Source organism: Leucoraja erinacea, chromosome 17, assembly GCF_028641065.1.
Source record: "Leucoraja erinacea ecotype New England chromosome 17, Leri_hhj_1, whole genome shotgun sequence".
NCBI classification, from domain to species: Eukaryota; Metazoa; Chordata; class Chondrichthyes; order Rajiformes; family Rajidae; genus Leucoraja; species Leucoraja erinaceus.
The window spans coordinates 3,216,038-3,236,824 of record NC_073393.1 but is presented as its reverse complement, the minus strand read 5'-3'; the positions used below and the strand labels follow the sequence as shown (position 1 = coordinate 3,236,824).

General features: G+C 41.7%; 1 protein-coding gene and 1 long non-coding RNA gene across 4 annotated transcripts in view; one reads left to right on the top strand and one right to left on the bottom strand.

Moving 5' to 3' along the window:
• The window catches only part of LOC129705016 (uncharacterized), a 17,066-nt gene extending 15,907 nt beyond the window's left edge, over window positions 1-1,159 (bottom strand). The window contains exon 1 of the long non-coding RNA XR_008724839.1: window positions 1,069-1,159. This is a non-coding gene — a long non-coding RNA (uncharacterized LOC129705016). The remainder of the gene's footprint in view (window positions 1-1,068) is intronic.
• Window positions 266-20,787, top strand: siah1 (siah E3 ubiquitin protein ligase 1). 3 transcript variants are annotated; one of them, XM_055648389.1, is made up of 3 exons: window positions 266-520; window positions 1,482-1,714; window positions 19,450-20,787. In XM_055648389.1, exon 3 carries the CDS (start codon window positions 19,452-19,454, stop codon window positions 20,298-20,300), a length of 849 nt encoding a protein of 282 aa, XP_055504364.1. In that variant the 5' UTR covers window positions 266-520; window positions 1,482-1,714; window positions 19,450-19,451; the 3' UTR covers window positions 20,301-20,787. The 3 variants fall into 3 exon arrangements, with proteins under 3 accessions (XP_055504364.1, XP_055504365.1, XP_055504366.1); XM_055648391.1 differs by lacking the exon at window positions 266-520 and adding an exon at window positions 977-1,115; XM_055648390.1 differs by lacking the exon at window positions 1,482-1,714.

Here is a 20,787-nt window from a genome sequence, read left to right as displayed (position 1 = left end):
TTTAAATGATCAGAACGTTTTACTTATAATTGTCTACTGTACTGCATGGATGGTGTTTGTTATCCTTGCGGGTGGAGCGCATAGGGAAATTCATTGTATGGTAAAATTCATGTTCGTGTCTACCTTCCTGTTGTTGGCTGTTGGCCGTTGACCGTTGGCCCGCGCGGGGTCGAGCGCGGGCACGCGGGGTGGGGGGGGGGGAGGGAGGGCGCGCGCGCGCCCGCCCGCGGGGAGGGAGGGGGCGGGGCTGTTGCGGGGCGGGCGGGCGGGCAGGCAGGTGAGGGAGCGCGTGCTGCTGCTGGCTCCGGCTCCGGCTCTGGCTCGAGCGCGGCGGTTTGTTCGTCTCTCCGGATAAAAGGCCGGCAGTGGGCGGGAGGAGGGAGACAGAGCGACAGCTCCTGCCCAGTGCCCGTCGGCCCACCACTAACGCCGGCCCTTCTCCTTATTTAAAAAAACACATATATATATATATACATATAAATATCAAAAAGGTGCGCTCTCAGTTAGCATTGTCGCGCAGGTAAGGTGATTTATAATGCGGGGATGGACAAAGGACATGTTTATGGTGTGTGTGTGTGTGTGTGAGGGGAGGTCGGAGCGGCGGTGGCCATTAGTGACGGCTGACTGGACCGGCGCCCTCTTCCCCTTCTCACTGTGTGTGTGTGTGTATATATAAAATGTACGCCCGGCAGCTGACAGGCTCAGGGCTGTGGCCGCCCGTGTTGTTTATTGTGCCGGCCAGCATGGCGGAGGCCGGCTAGGCCGCGGGCCTCCAGAGTTTGCTCTCTTTGTAAATACTTGGTGTCGGGGCCTGGGTGATTCTCCCCCCTCCTGCTCCTCGGCCTCGCATTATCTGGGAAGGTTACTGCTGCAGCGTTGCGGCCGTGAAGTCCGAGTAAATTCACCCCGCCTAACGTTTTAGTTTGCAGAACGGGAACAGTAAATATATCCTGATGAATTAACCCCTCTCTGGGTGTATGTATGTAGACATAAAGCAATTTTAATGCACGATTCTTCCCCGACGGTGAAGCACAATGAGCGGGCTCTTTGTTTCTGCTTGACACTTACTTTGCCTCTGTTGATGGGATTCGCCAGGCTCGGCCCTGCCTCACTCGGTGGGTAAACGTGGAGTGTTTAATGCCTGCAGTCCCAACACTACGTAATGTTGATATATTTTCAGAAGTAGCAGGTGCGAATTAGGCCGAGGTTAAAGGGGATTATTTTCCCAGTTGTCCTGCATGTAATGTTTAAATGTAAAATAAACTATTTGATTCCCCTGTGACTGACTAGTCTCAAGTTGAAATAATTATAGAAACCAGCTAGATGTCTTGACATTATGTCGTCCATTATTGTCATTGTATACTTTGTTTACAAGCAGATCAGATGATACTATAGATAAATACAATAAATAAAGGTGAAGCTGCAGTTCTTTTGTGATTTTGCTATTTTTCGTTTTGACCATGACCTTTATGTTTTCCCAGTTATGCTGGTCATCAAGTACCATGCTAGTCCTATTTTCCGTGGAGGTCTTGATGTGGTCATCTAAAAACTAATGTTGTGAGAGTGTCCACCTTCACCACCCACTTGGATAGTGTGTTCCAGATTTTGTCATCTGTGTTAAAAAAATATTTCCTGGAATTTCCTGTGCCTCAAACTGCTGTCTGGTCGGAGGAACAGCACATCATATTTCGCTTGGGCAGCGTACACCTCAGCGGTATGAACATTGACTTCTCTAACTTCAAGTAACCCTTGGTTTCCCTCTCTCCTTCCCCTCTCTCTTCCCAGTTCTCTGACCAGTCTTAAGGGCATGTCCCACTTGGGCGTCATGTGCGCGTAATGCATGCCATGCTCGCATCATGTGTGTGTCGTGACGTGTAAACGATGTCGCGTAAATGACGCCCAAGTGGGACAGGCCCTTTATTGTCTCCGACTCGGTTTATCTCTGTTTGCTTTGTTGTTGCCTTCTCCCAACAAACAATGGTCTATTGTGCAATTTCCTTGAACCTCATTCCCTTTGTCCTGTTTTGACACCATATACTTCCTTATCTATGTACCTCCCACTCCCCTGATATCAGTCTGAAGAAAGGTCTCGACCCGAAACTTCAGCCATTCCTTCTCTCCAGAGATGCTGCCTGTCCCGCTATTCCAGCATTTTGTGTCTATTTTCGATTTAAACCAGCATCTGCATTTCCTTCCTACACATGCTGTTTGATCATAATTGACCTTTCATGTACACCTCTCAATTTTGAATAACTACTATGTCTCCCCTTGGCCCCTCCCTAAAATTATCTGACTGGTGAATTCAGTTGAAGTATTCGTCTAAGATCTTGCCTACATACAAATTGTCATTTTGGTCCATAATGAAATAAAAGAACAACTTCTTCCCCATTGTTATCAGACGTCTGAGTGGTCTTTCCATAAACTAGGTTACAGTTCCTTTCATCTCTGCCCCATTGTAGACATTTGACTTTGTCTCTAGAATTGATGCGCTACAATGCAGCTATAGATGTTCTACACTCTGTATCTTCTCCTTTGCCCCATTGTATTTGAGTTTGACTATTTATTATTATTTATATATAATATATCTGATCTATTTGGATAACACGCAAAAAAATATTTTCACTACCTTGGGACAAGTGACAATAATAAGCCTAAACCCAAAATGAGTCCCACCCTCTCTGATTACTCTTTTCTCTCAATGTACTTGTAAAATCTACTTAATTTTTCATGATACTTGCCAGTGCTATTTCTTGTCTTTTTCAAATACGTTCATGCCCCCTTCTGCATTTTCAATACTCCTGTCAGATTTCTCCAGTTTTCACTTCTTCCTCATGCTATAGGCTATTTCTTTCTTGACAGTTTGGCCCATTGGCACTCAATTTGCTGGAACATACTGCCCTTGCATTTCTCCTTTACAGGAAAAGTTGACTCTGAACACCCTATTCCATTTTTGAATAACTTGTTTTAAGATAGGTGCCACCTCTGTCCCCTGTGCTATTCGTGTGAAATTGTTTAAGCTTGTGGGATAGCAGCTTTTTGTTTTACCAGCTTTGCTAGCAATGTTAAAGCAAGCTTGCTTTACTGACCAACAATTTCAAAGCTTATTCTCTTCAAGTACAGATTCTGTCAGCAAGAATCAACATTCCTGGAACAAATGGTGGTTGATCGAACGCAACAGGGTCAGCCTTCAAGTTGCTCTGCAATCTTGTAGCCTGTTCTATTTCTAGACTAAGTTCTCTCTGCTGGCCTGACATGTTTAATGTTGTCTTTCATTGTTGTACTGTAAACATTTTTATATTGTTTTGGATGATACAAAATTTGATTTCTCATTGCCTCCCTTTGACACGTCATTATTATGTCTGTCATTTTACTCTCTTTAGTTTTGTGCACTTTTTGTTTCTATGCAGGAAGTCTAACAATGTTTATGACTTCAGTGATTGACAACTGTTTCCCCCAATATTGAAGACCCAGGAAAGACTGAAATTATGCATTTTGGATTTTCATCTGACGATCTAAATAATGAGTACTTTCTATGATCGTGCTTGTAATAATGTTCATTTCCTAAGTGGTCGGAGTAATCATTACTGTTGAGGAAATATTGATCTTTTGGGGAAATTGCTTGATCTGTATTCATACAACTGAGAACTTTGTATTCTTCCAAATACAGACGCATGAGCATTACGGCGGTGCTTGATATTAATGTCACTGGAGCCTTTTTGTTACTTTGATTTGGAGCATACTGGGTGGTTATTAGTTAAATTGGATTTGTCCTACTTTAGAGCAGTATACCCGGGCAATTTTCCATAGGTATTGTGACTGCACTGGAACAGCTTGAAGGTGCAGATAGTTCTTGACTGGAGATCTTCAGTATGAAAGTTGTTTGTTGCCTGGTCTTGTGCCCTTTATATTCAGTGTTCTCAGTCATTTCTTGAATCAAGTGGGCTGGATTAAATTGGTTGAAGACGAGCGTCTATGGTGGTAGTTATACTTGAGAGAAAACTGAGAGTGATCATCTTTTGGCTTAATATAGTTATAAATGTTCTCCAGTGATTGCCTACTAGGCCCCGCCACCACCAGGGGATGGGGGTGTTCTTAAAGTCACTAAAACCATTTATTTTGAGATGTGAACTTCAACCTCATCCATTTGCTTGAGATAACTTGGCTCAGTTTTTGGTTTTCATTACACATTTAATCCTGACCTATTTCACTAGGCCGGCTTCTCATAATTTGTAGGTGTATCTGGTTTTGCTTTTAGTATGTCCTACATTCACGGAACCAGGGTCAATCTTCAATCTTGATAGTGATGATAGAGCAAAATAATTTGCTGGAACATGAGATTATAGATTTTGAAACAAAGAATTGTGTAAAACCTGCTGGTATCTGATTGAATCCTGTACCCTTTCAATATTCATGAAGTTGCACGAAAATGGAATTTAACAGATCAAACACCATCTGTGGAGGGAATAGACGGATGACATTTTGGGCCGGGACACTTCTTCAAGCTAATTAGAAGGGTCTCCACCTAAAACATCGTCTTCCTTCCACAAATGCAGCCTGACCTGCTGAATTTCTCCAACAATTTGTGATTAATTGGACGAAGGGATGAAGGAATTCGTAGTAACATTAGAAACATAGAAATTAGGTGCAGGAGTAGGCCATTCGGCCCTTCGAGCCTGCACCGCCATTCAATATGATCATGGCTGATCATCCAACTCAGTATCCCGTACCTGCCTTCTCTCCATACCCCCTGATCCCCTTAGCCACAAGGGCCACATCTAACTGCCTCTTAAATATAGCCAATGAACTGGCCTCCACTACCCTCTGTGGCAGAGAGTTCAAGAGATTCACCACTCTCTGTGTGAAAAAAGTTCTTCTCATCTCGGTTTTAAAGGATTTCCCCCTTATCCTTAAGCTGTGACCCCTTGTCCTGGACTTCCCTAACATCGGGAACAATCTTCCTGCATCTAGCCTGTCCAACCCCTTAAGAATTTTGTAAGTTTCTATAAGATCCCCTCTCAATCTCCTAAATTCTAGAGAGTATAAACCAAGTCTATCCAGTCTTTCTTCATAAGACAGCCCTGACATCCCAGGAATCAGTCTTCCCAGCAAATTAGCAAATTTGCAGATGACACAAAACTGGGTGGCAGTGTGAACTGTGAGGAGGATGCTATGCGAATGCATCCGTGAATGCAAAGAATGCATGGCAGATGAAGTTTAATGCGGATAAATGTGAGGTTATCCACTTTGGTAGCAAAAACGGGAAGGCAGATTACTATCTAAATGGCGTCAAGTTGGGAAAAGGGGAAGTACAATGGGATCTGAGGGTCCTTGTTCATCAGTCTGTGAATGTAAGCATGCAGGTACAACAGGCAGTGAAGAAAGCGAATGGCCTGTTGGCCTTTATAAGAAGAGGAATCGAATATAGGAGCAAAGAGGTCCTTCTGCAGTTGTACAGAGCCCTAGTGAGACCACACCTGGAGTATTGTGTGCAGTTTTGGTCCCCTAATTTGAGGAAGAACATCTTGCTATTGAGGGAGTGCAGTGTAGGTTTACAAGGCTAATTCCCGGGATGGCGGGACTGTCATATGCTGAGCGAATGGAGCAGCTGGGCTTGTACACTCTGGAGTTTAGAAGGATGAGAGGGGAATCTCATTGAAACATAAGATTGTTAAGGGTTTGGACACGCCGGAGGCAGAAAACATGTTCCCGATGTTGGGAGAGTCCAGAACCAGGGGTCACAATTTAAGAATAAGGAGTAAGCCATTTAGAACGGAGACAAGGAAACACTTTTTCTCACAGAGTGGTGTGTCTGTGGAATTCTCTGCCTCAGAGGGCGGAGGAGGCAGGTTCTCTGGATGCTTTCAAGAGAGAGCTAGATAGGGCTCTTAAAATTAGTGGAGTCAGGGGATATGGGGAGAAGGCAGGAACGGGGTACTGATTAGGGATGATCAGCCATGATCACATTGAATGGCGGTGCTGGCTCGAAGGGCCGAATGGCCTACTCCTGCACCTATTGTCTAATTATGACTTGGAAGTGGATTATATGTTGCATAATTTGAAAGATGACTCTTCCATGTTGGAAAATTGACTTGGGGCTGCAATAAAGACCCTTTAAAAAGGACACTTACCAATATTTATTTATTATGCAATTTCCTAATAACTGCAGTTCTCTTGGCTTAGTTTTTTTTTCTCCAGCTGCAGATGTTATACTGCTTTTCATCTTGTTAGGGAGGTATTTTTATTCGGTATTTAACCAATGAAAATAGCTATCTTCATTTAGTGTGTAAACCAGTAATTTGGTCACTCTTGCTCATGCTTGCTGCTACTAGGGTGGCCTTTTTTCTCCAAAAAGTAAGGAAATTTACATAGCCTTTTGCTACTTAAATGTTTCAAAGTGTTTTTTGTTTAGGTATTGTTGTTGTAATTTGAAGTTAGTGCCCAATTTGTTCATTAAGTTCCACATACTGCTGTGCAATTGCACTTCTGGCTATATTGATATGGGAAGAAGTTTGAAGAAGGGTTTCGGCCCGAAACGTTGCCTATTTCCTTCGCTCCATAGATGCTGCTGCACCCGCTAAGTTTCTCCAGCAATTTTGTGTACCTTTGATATGGGAATGTCAACTTCAGAATATCTGGATCGTATCTGTAGCCTTGGGTACCCGCATCAACTTGTTCCAGAATATCAACCTACGTCAATGTGTAGTACTCATTTTTTACCTTGTCCACATCCTCTTGCTCCAGGCATTAAACCCCCTATACTTCCAATTAATAATGCCCTTCTTGCATTTTATCTAATGGCCTTGTGACCCATTGGGCAAGTAAAATGTGTAGAACAGAGCATTGTTCAAATTAAAATGGATAGGATTGTGGTAGTGTTGGAAAAGATAGTACGATTAAAGAATAGATATGGCACTAAGGCTGTGTAAGCTTTGCTAGTATTACGGTTTTGGACAACTATCCTAGGAAGGTGCTAAGACTGGGTAGGAAGCACCAAGTAGTCATGGTCCACCATGATTCCAGCAATGTAAACAGAATTAAATTCTGCTGAAGGACCATAAGAGCCATAGTTTAAATTGTCAGAACCATAAGGAAATGATCTCGGGATTACTACCTGAATCATGTGCCAATTGGTTTAGTTGAATGTACGGCTCAGAAATTAGTGGGGCGAAATGGGTTTACTTTGTGGGACACGGGATCTAATACTAGGGAACGGGAAAGGTATTACATTTGGACAGGCTTCAGTTAAATTTGATAAGACCAAGGCTTTGGCAAATTGAGCTGGTTAGAGGTATTGTTGAATGAGAGAGAAAGTTCCCTTCAGTGAAAATTTGTACCCTTTAAGGGGACAAATATGTAGTGATGTATGATAGGAAGGTTGTGCACAAACATGAGTGCAGCAGCCGACATGAAGATAAGAGGGAAAGCTCTCCAGAGTTTTAAAAAAACAAATCAAACTTGTGGTAACACGTAGAATGTACGTAGCGGGTACGTTGGAGCTCGGGATGTCTTTTAACGGCTCGTAACGCTAACGGCAGGTACTCGGGAAACGCGGTAAGCTCGGGAAGACCTGTGAAGACTTTTCAACATGTTGAAAAATGTCCACGAGAGCCCCGAGTACCTACGAGCGGCCATTACCGTAATTCTCCGAGTTCGAATCGGGGGAAACTCGGGAGAACTCATGAATTAGCTTGTACAGTGGGACAGGCCTATAATAGCCCTGTCCCACGGTACGAGTTCATTCCAAGAGCTCTCCCGAGTTTAAAAAAAAATCAGACTCGTGATAAGCACAGAAAATGAATAGCGGGTACGTCGGAGCTCGGGGACGTCTCTTAGAGGCTCGTAACGCTAACGGCAGGTACTCGGGAAGACTTGCTAACAGCAGGTAAGCACGGGAAGACTCGTGAAGATTTTTCAACATGAGAGCCCTGAGTACCGTAAATGTTTCAACATGAGAGCCATTACCGTAAATCTCTTGAGTTCGAATCGGGGCAAACTCGGGAGAGCTCTTGAAATGAACTCGTACCGTGGGACAGGGCTTTTAGGCTGTGATGATTTGAAACATTTATTTTGGGTGCTGCGATAGTGTTTGAAGGTTTGGATATATTTTTGATTTCAACTTGGAATAAAATAAATTTTATGCTGCTGTATATGCTATGTCACCAATTAGCAAATATGGATACTGTATATTTGATATATTTGAAATCCAGTAGATTAGCTTTGGGAGTTTTTCCAGAGTTTGCTTGTAGATTACCACCAACATTTTCAGGAACAAGATTAAAATAAAGGTATTTATATAGAAACATAAATGATGAAATGCTCATTGGGATTCCTGAAGATACCAGAACATAAATAAAGTGGTTAAACGGGCACATGGGCTACGTCTGCATTAGCAAGGACATGGAGGGAGCAGGGGAAAGATTGTACAATTGTGTACAACATTTTGGTCAAGCCGCAAACCATACTGTTGGAGACGTACAGTGAGAATGACATGACTCCATAGGAAAGCCTTCAGAATGTTTCCTGGTGTGTTGTTTTAGTTATGAGGAGATACTAGATATTCTAGATTTGTTTTCCTTGGAATGGAGGAGGGATCTGATTTGGAATGATAAATAACATAGCAGATGTTTACAAAGCACAGAAGACATACCTTGGGTATCTTCTGATGTAAGGTTTTGATGTGAAATGTTGGATATTCCTTACCACCCACAGATGCTGCTTGAACTGCTGAGATTGTATTGCTCCTTTACAGTAAGTGAATGTTTTGGATAACATTTGAGGATTTTTGTCAACCTAAAGCCAGTTGGAATCTGGAACGCATCGCCTGAGGGGTTGGTGGAGTCCGAGATACTCACAACAATTCAGTATCTAGATGAGCACTTCAGTTGACAAGGTATAGAAGGCCGAGCCAGATGCTGGAAAATTGATGTTGTATAAATGAATACTTAATGGTTGGCATGGACATGCCCAAGGGCTTGTTTCTGTGTTCTTACTCAGTCATGGAATTATATAAGGGGTTGAATCTTTTATAGAAACTTGGCAAAATGTGAAATCGAGCATGTTGAGTTGCAGAGTTGAGGAAGTTGCCTCAAAACTGAGTTGCAATATGTGGGCAAATTAAAACTGAAACAAGTCAAGTGATCGAGGTTGTAGGGACAGATGTAAGCTAAATGTCATTGTCTTAAAATGCACAAGTGTCATTTGTTTAATTATGTGCTCCTGGAACAGTAAAATGAAATTCCTGCAGCTTTGCGGGCACACTCATGCAACAACACGGCATTTATTATATTGTATATTTATCAGTTGTACTAAGTAACTGGGCCTTAATAATGCAAGCTGAAGTACATTGTGCCACAATAGCAAAATTCCATATTATTTTGCTGAGGTAAGGTGGTGTGCTTCAAGAGCCTGATGGTTAATGGAAATAAGCTGTTCGATGGAGTATACTATTTAGAACTGAGATCGGAAGAAACATTTTTATCCTGAAGACAGTAACTGTGGCAATAGATGATCAATCATGTTGAATAATGTAGGGATAATTTACTGTTACTTGCTAAATCGTCTTTCGAAGTGAATTGGAAGCTGCAGCACATTTGGGACTGCTTGTGGCTGTATGTGTGAAGCATAAGATAAGTATATATTGTCTGTATATAGTATTTTCTAGGCCAGAGATATTTTTCCCTCTTCCTGAGCCCTAATTGATAAAGGCCATCCAATACAGAACATTTTTTGTGTAGGGGACATTAGGATAGTGTGAAATGGAATCTTCCCCAAAATACAGAGTGCTTAAACTTCTTTCATATTTGTGCATAATTGATTATTTGCACGTTTATTCTAAAATGTTAATTTGGTCAGTGACATAACTAATTTATTAAATGAACAGATTGAGAAATGTTGCAGCATTTTGAATTTTGACGTGAAATGACGTTACAAGAAAACAAATTTTACAACAAATTGAATAACTTGTTTAACACTTGCATAATGTGAAATCCAGTTTTATTTGGAGATTGAGTTGCATATATGTAACATTTGTATGATGTGTGCAACGATTCAATCTGGATAACAGCAAGCGGTTGGAAAGAATGATTGCTGTTTGATTTTTTTTTGGGGGGGTGGTGAGGTGTATAACTATTCTTTGGTGCATTCCTTTTTATTTTCAGAATCACGATGGAAATCTCTTATTTTCCCTTAAACAAAATTATGTGAAATACAGGAACATTTTTGTGGTTTGATAGGAATTTGGTTCTCTTGGGTGCATTTCAAATTAGAAATGCTTAAAGATGGGCCACTGGATTTAGTGCTGATAAAACAATTTTAATTTGGTTTTTGGTTGTCTTGGTGATGGCACAGTCTTGATCAGAAGATAACATGTCAAATATTGCATAGTTGAAAAATATTAATTGTATTATATGTATTCACCCCATCATTGAAATGCAGTTTTGTGAAGTATCCATTCAGCCTGGTCAGACCCGGAACATCACCCATTCCTTCTTTCCAGAGATGTTGCCTGTCCAGCTGAGTTACTCCAGCTTTTTGTGCCTATCTTCGGTTTAATCCAGTATCTGCATTTCCTTCCTACACATCCAGCCTGGTCAGTCTTGGTTTTGTTATCAGTCTGTATTGTATATTCTTCAATATCACCTCCTTTGGACCTACTGGCAGTACTTCCCTATCTTTTGCATTATTCAGTTTAATCATGCTATACTTAAAACATTGTTAACTTTAATTGTTACCATGTGTGATATGCCTGTGTTCCATCTTTGTTCTGCTAAAATTGTTGCTGGACATGGATTAGAAAATTAGTATCTTCCAGTTTTCATTCTTTGTGTATACTTTCCAAATGTACGTACTTTCAAATTTTGATCAGAGTTTCAGAATCTCTAATGTAATTTTGAAAAATGTTCTGGCACTTATGCAATCACCTCTTGCCTTTTGTTCTAAGAAAGCATTTGCTCTTCTATTTTAATAGCCAGCTCTACCTGAGCTGCTGCTACTTCCTAGAGTCCTTGGTTCTGTGTTTTAATCATATTGTGTCCTATCCCATGGGTTATTGCCCTCTTGTGGTAGACCCTGATGTGCTGAGTATCTCCAGTATTTTCTGCTCTTCAGATTGTTTTTGTTGCTTGGCTGCTGAATGCCAAATTAATTCACAAGTTTGAATACTTGGCGTTTAGGAAGGAACTGTAGATGCTGGTTTAAACTGAAGATAGACACAAAGCTGAAGTAGACAGCATCTCTGGAGAAAAGGAGTGGGTGACGTTTCGGGTTGAGACCGTTCTTCAGATACTTTGCATTGGATTTCCTAGGAAACTAAACTTGGCGAACATTGTTGAAGATGTACTAAAACAAGTTAGTACACTAGGGAATTTTACAAAGTATAAGAAGCTTAACTAATTTATAACTTGGCAGAGTTTTCTGCTTTATAGGGAAATTGCTGTATTTTTCAAAGAACAAATTGTCTTGTTTCTATCTTCACTGCAAGGATAGACCATGGAATGATTTAAGCTCATAAGTCATAGGAGCCATTCGGCCCATCGAGTCTACTCCACCATTCAATCATAGTGTTTGTTCTTGAGGACTTTTGTGCACAGGTTAACAATTGTGCTCTGGCAACTAGGCCACAGTAAAATACAACCATTCTGTGATTTAAAATGCCATTCTTACACAAAAAATCCTGGTTAAATGAAATTTCCAACATTGGCGGGCTGGGTAGAATGTATTATGCATATTTTTATGGTATATTCATGAAAATACAGTGTTCAGCCTAAGGTATATTCATATCCCTTAAGAACAACGGTGTAGCAAAAAACAATTGTAAAGAATGCTGAAAATGCTCTGCACATAAGACGGCATCAAAATGCTTCAATGATCTTTCTGCAGAACCAGGGCTGCGGAGTTGATACCCAAAACACCCGACTCCTTGATTTCTTGTGTATTCGACTGACCCAAAGGTATAATAATTCTAAATCTGCTATGATGACATCACACAAGATGGCATTTCAAAGGAACCACATGAATCATCAGGCTACCTTTTAAACCCATGTCCTTAAAGATTTGAGTCTAATGGTTGTAGCTATGCTATTGTGGCTTTTTAATAGTTTATTCTTGAAATAAAACATAATTCATTATGCTAAAAGAAAAAAAAATTACAGAGGACCACGACAAAATTAAAATTCCATTGATTTAAGTAAAAATTATAATAGCATTATTCCAAAATGTATTAAACTAAGGCCACAGGTATGAGCCAAATAGCTAAATTATGACCAAAGAAAATTCCCAAATGCAATAGAAATTAAAGGTAAATACATAGGTAGTTAGGTTTGTTACAAAAGTACATACCTAAAATTTATTAATAACTTGTCCTTAGGAACAGAATTGCTTCTGCCAGATCCTCTTTCATTGAAACCCTTAAATCTGATTTAATTATTTTCAGTGCGGAGAACCGTCTTTTTACGCTGAGCTGAGTGGGTGGTATGGCTGTTACTATCATAGCCGCACATTTTACTATTTCTGGATAAGCAGGGATGATGGGGAATTATAGACCAGTTAGCCTGGCATTGGTGGTGGGGAAGATGCTGGAGTCCTTTATTAAAGAAGTAATAATGGCGCATTTGGATAGCAGTAAGAGGATTGGTCCAAATCAGCATGGATTTATGAAGGGGAAATCCTGCTTGACTAATGTTCTGGAATTTTTTTGAGGATGTGACAAGTAAAATGGATGAAGGAGAGCCAGTGGATGTAGTGTATCTGGACTTTCAGAAAGCCTTTAATAAGGTCCCTCACAGATTAATGGGCAAAATTAGAACACACGGTTTTGGGGTTAGGGTATTGACATGGATAGAGAATTGGTTGGCAGACAGAAAACGAAGAGTGGGAATAAACGGGTCCCTGTCAGAATGGCAGGCAGTGGCTCAGTGCTGGGGCTGCAACTATTTAGAAAATATATTAATGATTTAGATGATGGAATTAAAAAGTAACACTAGCAAATTTGCAGATAACACAAAGCTGGGTGGCAGTGTGAACTGTGAAGAGAATGCTAGGTTGCAGGGTGACTTGGACAGGTTGAGTGAGTGGGCGGATGCATGGCAGATGCAGTATAATGTAAATAAATGTTAGGTTATCCACTTTGGCGGCAAGAACAAGGAGGCAGATTATTATCTCAATGCTGTCAGATTAGGAAAGGGGGAAGTGCAACCATGCAGGTAGTGAAGAAAGCTAATGGCATGTTGGCCTTCATAACGAGAGGATTTGAGTATACGAGTAAAGAGGTCCTTCTGCAGTTGTACAGAGCCCTGGTGAGACCACATCTGGAGTATTGTGTGCAGTTTTGGTTTCCTAATTTGAGGAAGGACATCCTTGCTATTAGGCGGTTCACAAGGTTAATCCCCGGAATGGTGGGACTGTCATATGAGGAAAGATTGGATAGACTGGGCTTATATTCACTGGAATTTAGGATGAGAGGGTATCATAGAAACACATACAATTTTAAATGGACTGGACAAGCTAGATGCAGGAAAAATGTTCCCAATGTTGGGGGAGTCCAGAACCAGGGGCCACAGTCTTAAAAATAAAGGGGAAGCCATTTGAAACTGAGATGAGAAATCTTTTTCACCCAGAGAGTTGTGAATTTATGGAATTCTCTGCTGCAGAAGGTAGTGGAGGCCAATTCACTGGATGAATGTAAAAGAGTTAGATAGAGCTCGTGGGGTTAGCAGAATCATGGGATGTGGGGAGAAGGCAGGCATGGGTTACTGATTGTGGATGATCAGCCATAATCACAATGAATGGCGGTGCTGGCTCGAAAGGCCAAATGGCCTCCACCTATTTTCTATGTTTACATTCAACCTCCCAAGGTGCAGCACCTCACACTTGCTAGGTCATTAGGCCAGAGGTAAGGAAGGGCATTGAATATGTGTCGGGAAGTAATGAAGTCATGATGCAGCTCTGTAGGACTTTAGAGGCCGCCATAGAAACATAAAATTACAAAAGGACTGGACAAGCTAGCGGAATCGAGGGGTATGGGGGGAGGCAGGCACAGGTTACTGATTGTGGATGATCAGCCATGATCACAATGAATGGTGGTGCTGGTTCGAAGGACCAAATGGCCTCCTCCTGCTCCTATTTTCTATGTTTCTATTCCCCATCTACAGTATTCACTGTATTCCCCTCACCATTTTATGCACGCAGGGCTTTTATGCAATAGTATTGGTGTTATTAATGTATTGAATTTGTTTATTGCATGGTACCTATGTATATTGGGTTAGGAAAGATAGCTGAATGGATAGAAAATTGGCTTCACCCTCTGCTTCCTTCCTTGATGGTGCAAGGTTGCAAAGAGGCCTCTCACTAGTGATGTGCCTCGGGGTTCGGTGCTGGGCCTGTTACTGTTTGTCATCTATATCAATGATTTGGATGACAACATACAGGGCAAGATTAGCAAGTTTGCTGGATACAAAAGTGGGTAGTTTTGCAGATAGTGAAGATGATTGTGAAAAATTGCAGCAGGATCTGGATCGATTGGCCAGGTGAGCTGAGGATTGGTTGATGGAATTTAATACAGAGAGATTTGAGGTGTTGAATTTTGGGAAGTCTAACATGGGCAGGACCTACACAGTGAATGGTAGGCCTCTCTGTAGAGCTGAGGGATCCAGGAGTACAGGAACATAGTTCATTGAAAGTGGCATCACAGGGAGATGAAGTGGTCAAAAAGACTTTTCAGAGTATTGAATTTAGAAATTGGGCCCTCGTGGTGCAGTTGTATAAGATGTTGATGAGGCCACATTCAGAGTTTTGTGTTCAATTTTGGTCACTATTTTCGAGGAAAGATGTCGTCAAGCCGGAAAGGGCACAGAGAAGATCTACGAGGATATTGCCAGGCTAGAGGGTCTGAACTATAGGGAGAGGTTGTGTAGGCTAGGACTCTATTCCTTGGCGTGCAGGCCGATTAGAGGCGATGGAGTAAAATCATGAGAGGAATAGATCGGGTAGATGCACACTCTTGCCCACTCCACCTATTATTGTGGATAATTGGCCTAAACATCGCGTTTGGGAGAGATGCCTGCTGTGTTTTTAAAAACTGGTTATTTTTGTGATCAAAATTCAATTGCAGGTACATAGCTCCTTGAAAGGTAGACAGGGTGGTCAAGAAGGCTTTCGGTACATTGGCCTTCATTAGTCAGAGCATTGAGTGTAGAGGATTGTGTTCAGTTTTGGTCACCGTATTATAGGAAAGATGTTGTCAAGCTGGAAAGGGTGGGCAAGGTGGGTCGAAGGGCCTCTTTCCATGCTTTATGACTAAGAAAAAACATTGAATAAAATGAAGAGATTGAATGTTATTTGGATCATGTTCAACACGGACATTGCAGGCCGAAGAGATCTAATATCGCCCTCCTAACCCCATTCACCTGCCTACTCCCCATAACCCCTGACATCTGTACTAATCAAGAATCTATCTATCTCTGCCTTTAAAAATATCTACTGACTTGGCTTCCACAGCCTTATGTGACAATAAATACCACAGATTCACCACCCCCTTACTAAAGAAATTCCACCTCATCTCCTTCCTTAAAGAATGTCCCTTAATTCTGAGGCTTGGTCCTAGACTCTCCCAATAGTGGAAACATCCTCTCCACATCCACTCTATCCAAGCCTTTCACTATTCTGTATGTTACAATGAGGACCCCCCTCATTCTTCTAAACTCCAGCGAGTACAGGCCAGTACCGACAAACGCTCATCATAGATCAACATACTAATTCCTGGGATCATTCGTGTAAACCTCCTCTGGACCCTCTCCAGAGCCAGCACATCCTTCCTCAGATATAGTGCCCAAAATTGCTCACAATACTCCAAATTAAGCCTTACCGAGCCTGATTATATGATTCTATGTGCTGAGGTTCTCTCTCTGTATGTAGCCGTTTGCAGCAACAGGGTTTTATCGGCATGGCAATGTGAGATTAGACGGCAGGTGGTTGGGCATATTTTAAAGATGTCGTCATTTGTGGGGTTGTGGATGGTGATGGTGTCATTGGCATTTATGATCCACCCCTAACTAACAGGATGCGGATTTCACTGCTGAGGCTTAGCGTTATGCAAGGGTGAAAGTTGGAGGCTTCTTCCCCGAACGTCCTTACTGAACTAGTGTGAAGGAGAAATTTAAATGCTTCACCTATATGCTTGATTAAATGCTGAGCATTAAAATATTACTATTTGACCTATGCTTGAGATTAGGAACTGAGCATAGGGGCATTATACAATTAAGATCGGGGAACTATATGAGACTGGCAAGGCTTACTTCATAATGCGGGCTACAGGCCAATGGCTAACTTTGGACTAACTGGAAGGTACCATTAGCCCTCGGGAGGAAACGTCTGTATAGTTAGAGAATGGAGAAGTACAGAAGATGAACATATCTAGAAATTGGGTCGTTAGTGCTGAGTCTGGAAAAATCTGATAAAGCCAGTAACTGACCTAATGGTCATTTGTACATCTGTTGGCATTAAATAAGAATAACTTGACTCTTGACCAACTGTAAGACCGTTTGTATTATGTAATCAAACTCATGATCACCCTTGAGTGCTTCTTGTTTTATGTGTATAAATATGCTGCTTACCCACTCCATCAATGAGTGGGTCTCCGAGAGACAAGTAGTATGTAACCATACTGATTGTAACTCTCCCACTCCCGGTACCGTAATATAGCTTGATTCTTTTAATGATAATTTGTCTGATGTACTCTGTTGTCATCTAACGAACTTTTACAGTAGTTCAGTTTCAATTTATGTATAGGAAGGAACTACAGATGCTGGTTTAAACCGGATAGACACAAAATGCTGGGGTAACTCAGCGGAACACGCAGCATCTTTGGATAGAAGGAATGAGTGGCATTTCGGGTCAAGACCCTTTTTCAGACTCCTTTCTCTCCAGAGATGCTGCCTGTCCTATTGAGTTACTCCAACATTTTGTGTCTTATCTTCAGTTTCAGTTCAGTTTAGTTTATTGTCACGTGTATCGAGGTACAGTGAAAAGATTTTGTTGCTTGCTGACCAGTCAGTGGTAAGACAATACATGATTACAATCGAGCCATCTACATTGTACAGAAACATGATAAGGGGATAACGTTTAGTGCAAAGTAAAGCCAGCATAAGCCGATCAAGGATAGTCTGAGGGTCACCAAAGTGGTAGATAGTAGTTCAGCACTGCTCTCTGGTTGTGGTAGGATAGTTCAGTTGCCTGATAACAGCTGGGAAGATACTCCTGTGCTTTTTGCCTGATGGTAGAGGGGAGAAGAGGGAGTGGCCAGGGTGAGACTCGTCCTTGATTATTCTGCTGGCCTTGCCGAGGCAGCGTGAGGTATAAATGGAGTCAATGGAAGGGAGGTTGGTTTGTGTGATGGGCTGGGCTGCATCCACAATTCGCTGCAATTTCTTAATGCTTGCTGAACTTTTTTCTTTTTGTGTGGTGTTTAGTTTATTGTCATGTGGACGGAGTCATATGGTCAGCATGGCCTGATTCTGTTCAGTTTAGCTTTATAACCATATATTCATCTTGAGAACATACACAGCATGATTAGCAAGTTTGCAGATGGTACTGAAATAAAATTGGTTGGTACAGTGTCAGGGGTTATGGGGAGAAGGCAGGAGAATGGTACTAGGAGGGAGAGATAGATCAGTCACTTGCCTTTTTTAGATCAAACAAGGACAGGTCAAAGTGAGATAGAGAAGTAAATGAGCAAGTAACTAGATTTATTCCTAAATTCATTTGTTACAACTACCACACTTACTTTATTTGGGTTTATTATTGACAGAAAGACTGACTGAACTTTATTGCCTTCCATCACAGTGATCACTGTGGTGGATGTTTATGTTAAGTTTTATCATTCTTTTTAATTGTGTTGTGTTCTTTTAATTGTATGGTAACCCAAATATCACTATCTTAATTGGTGCATGTGATAATAAATGTGAATCTGAATCTGCATCACATGTACTGAGGTACAGTGAAAAGTTTTGCATGCTGTCCAATCATATCAGAGAAAACTATAGATGAAACAATGTCAAGCACGAGTACATTTGTGCAAAGGAGAAGATTCAGTGTGTAGAATATAGTTCTCAGCAATGTATCGCATCAGTCCCCTAGACCAAGTCCAATGTCCACAATTGATGGATGTGAATTGGCTACAAAGCTAGCTAATGGAAGGACCCGTTAGAACTCTGTTAACAGAGGGAAAGAAGCTGCTCCTGAGTCTGGTGCATACTTTCAAGCTTCTATAACTTCTGCCAGGCAGGAGGAGTGATCAGGCTCAGATAAGTCTTTGATTATGTTGTCTGCTTTTTGAGGCAACATGAAGTGTGAAAGGGGTAGAGTGGGGAGGTCTGGTCTGTGATGGACTGGACTACAACTACAACTCTGCAATTTCTTGCAGTCTTGGGTAGAGCTGTTCCCAAACCAAGCTCTATTGCAACCTGATGGTATGCTCTATGGTGCTTCTGTAGAAGTTTGTAAGAGTCAGTAAAATGTCCCGAGTCTCCTTGATCTCAGGAAGTAGAGATATTGCTGGACCCCCTTGGCTGTTCCATTAATGTGGTTGGTGATATTAATGCCAAGGAACTTAAAGCTCAGCCATTTACATTTTAGCACCATTTGGGGCATTTGATCCATCTTGCTTGTTGAGTTGATAACTAGATCCTTTGTCTTGTTTACACCGAGTTAGGTTATTGTCTTCACACCTACTAAGTTCTCTCTCCTTGCTCTACCCCGCTTTGTCATTGTTCGTGATCCTGCCCACCACAGTGATGTCATCTGCAAACTTGTAGACTGGGTTAGAGCCATATTTGGCTGTACAGTCATGAGTGTGTAGGGAGTATATTGGGAGACTGTGTATCTGTATAGATAAGACCCGGTGTGCGACCTTGCATCACCCGGCGTGGCTTTAATGGCCGCGGAACAATCACCATCGCCTGCTGGGGGCTTTGACTTTGACTGACATCGGGGGGGAGTGCAGGGGAGAGAAGTTTTTTTTCTGCCTTCCATCACAGCGATGTGATGGATGTTTGTGTAAATTGTGTTGTGTCTCCGGTCTTTTTCGTTTTGTAATGTATGGCTGCAGAAACGACATTTCGTTTGGACCTCAACGGGGTCCAAATGACAAATAAATTGTATTGTATTGGTTGCACGAGGGCCTCTGTGATGGAGATGGATTTGACATTAACTATCCCGGAGCATTGTCCCACTAGTGCAGAAAAATGTGTATTATGAGAAAACATCTTTGAATGGGAGAATATCAAAATGACCACTTGTAATTTTCTGTTGTTAGCTCAGTAATGTTTCTAACTGTCAGGATGCAGAAAATTTGCCCAATATTTTGACATAGAAAGTGAAGAGGTCAATTACTGGCAGAAAGTTGACATTCATTATGGTTAAATGACGCTAACTTTTTTTTTTTTCTACCTTTTCCAGAAATGAGTCGTCAGACTGCCACAGCACTCCCTACAGGTACATCAAAGTGCACTCCTGCCCAGAGAGTCCCTGCATTGACGGGAACCACAGCTTCCAATAGTGATTTGGCAAGTCTATTTGAGTGTCCGGTTTGCTTTGACTATGTGCTGCCACCAATTCTTCAGTGCCAGAGCGGCCACCTTGTCTGCAGCAACTGTCGTCCGAAGCTTACATGCTGCCCCACTTGCAGGGGCCCATTGGGCTCCATTCGTAACCTGGCGATGGAAAAAGTGGCTAACTCTGTACTGTTCCCCTGTAAGTATGCCTCTTCAGGTTGTGAGATAACACTACCGCACACAGAGAAAGCAGACCACGAGGAACTCTGTGAGTTCAGGCCATACTCGTGTCCTTGCCCTGGAGCCTCGTGTAAATGGCAAGGCTCTCTGGATGCTGTAATGCCACACCTGATGCATCAACACAAGTCGATCACAACCTTGCAGGGTGAGGACATAGTTTTCCTGGCCACAGACATAAACCTTCCAGGGGCAGTAGATTGGGTCATGATGCAGTCCTGTTTTGGCTTTCATTTTATGTTGGTCTTGGAAAAACAAGAAAAATACGATGGCCACCAGCAGTTTTTTGCCATAGTACAGCTAATTGGAACACGCAAACAAGCTGAAAACTTTGCATATAGACTTGAACTGAATGGCCACAGACGGCGATTGACTTGGGAAGCAACTCCTCGATCAATTCATGAAGGCATTGCCACAGCCATTATGAATAGTGACTGTCTGGTTTTTGACACTAGCATTGCACAGCTTTTTGCAGAAAATGGTAACTTGGGAATCAATGTAACGATCTCAATGTGTTGAAACCATGACATTTCATAAATTCTCTTTCCAGGGGCCGGAAATGGGGCAGTAAATGCTGTACATTGAGCTAAATATTGGAGGAACTGTGCAACATTTTGCTGCTGAGCATTTATCAGACTGGCTTCATGGATTCTGTTTGAAGTCACAATTCTAACGTAGAACTGGCTTGCAGCAAAGTTAACACTAATTATAAATGCAGTAAACCACTGAAGAGACATTTTTTTGTAGAAAATAGTGCTAGGAGCCTTAAGAAAATGGGCATAAACACTTGCAAGTGCTACAATCCTGTTTGTTTTGACTGTACTCAGCTAAAAGTGTTGAAATTGTTCTGATTGTCTTTACCGACAAGCCATGTTGTGCAGTTTAAGTTGCTGCTTTTCTCATTTGTTTCTACATAGAATTGCTGCTGTTTTGTGTAAATTTTGTGTATGGATATTTTTTATGAACTTACTAGTTTTTCATCAATAAATTTCCCTTCCTTTTTTGT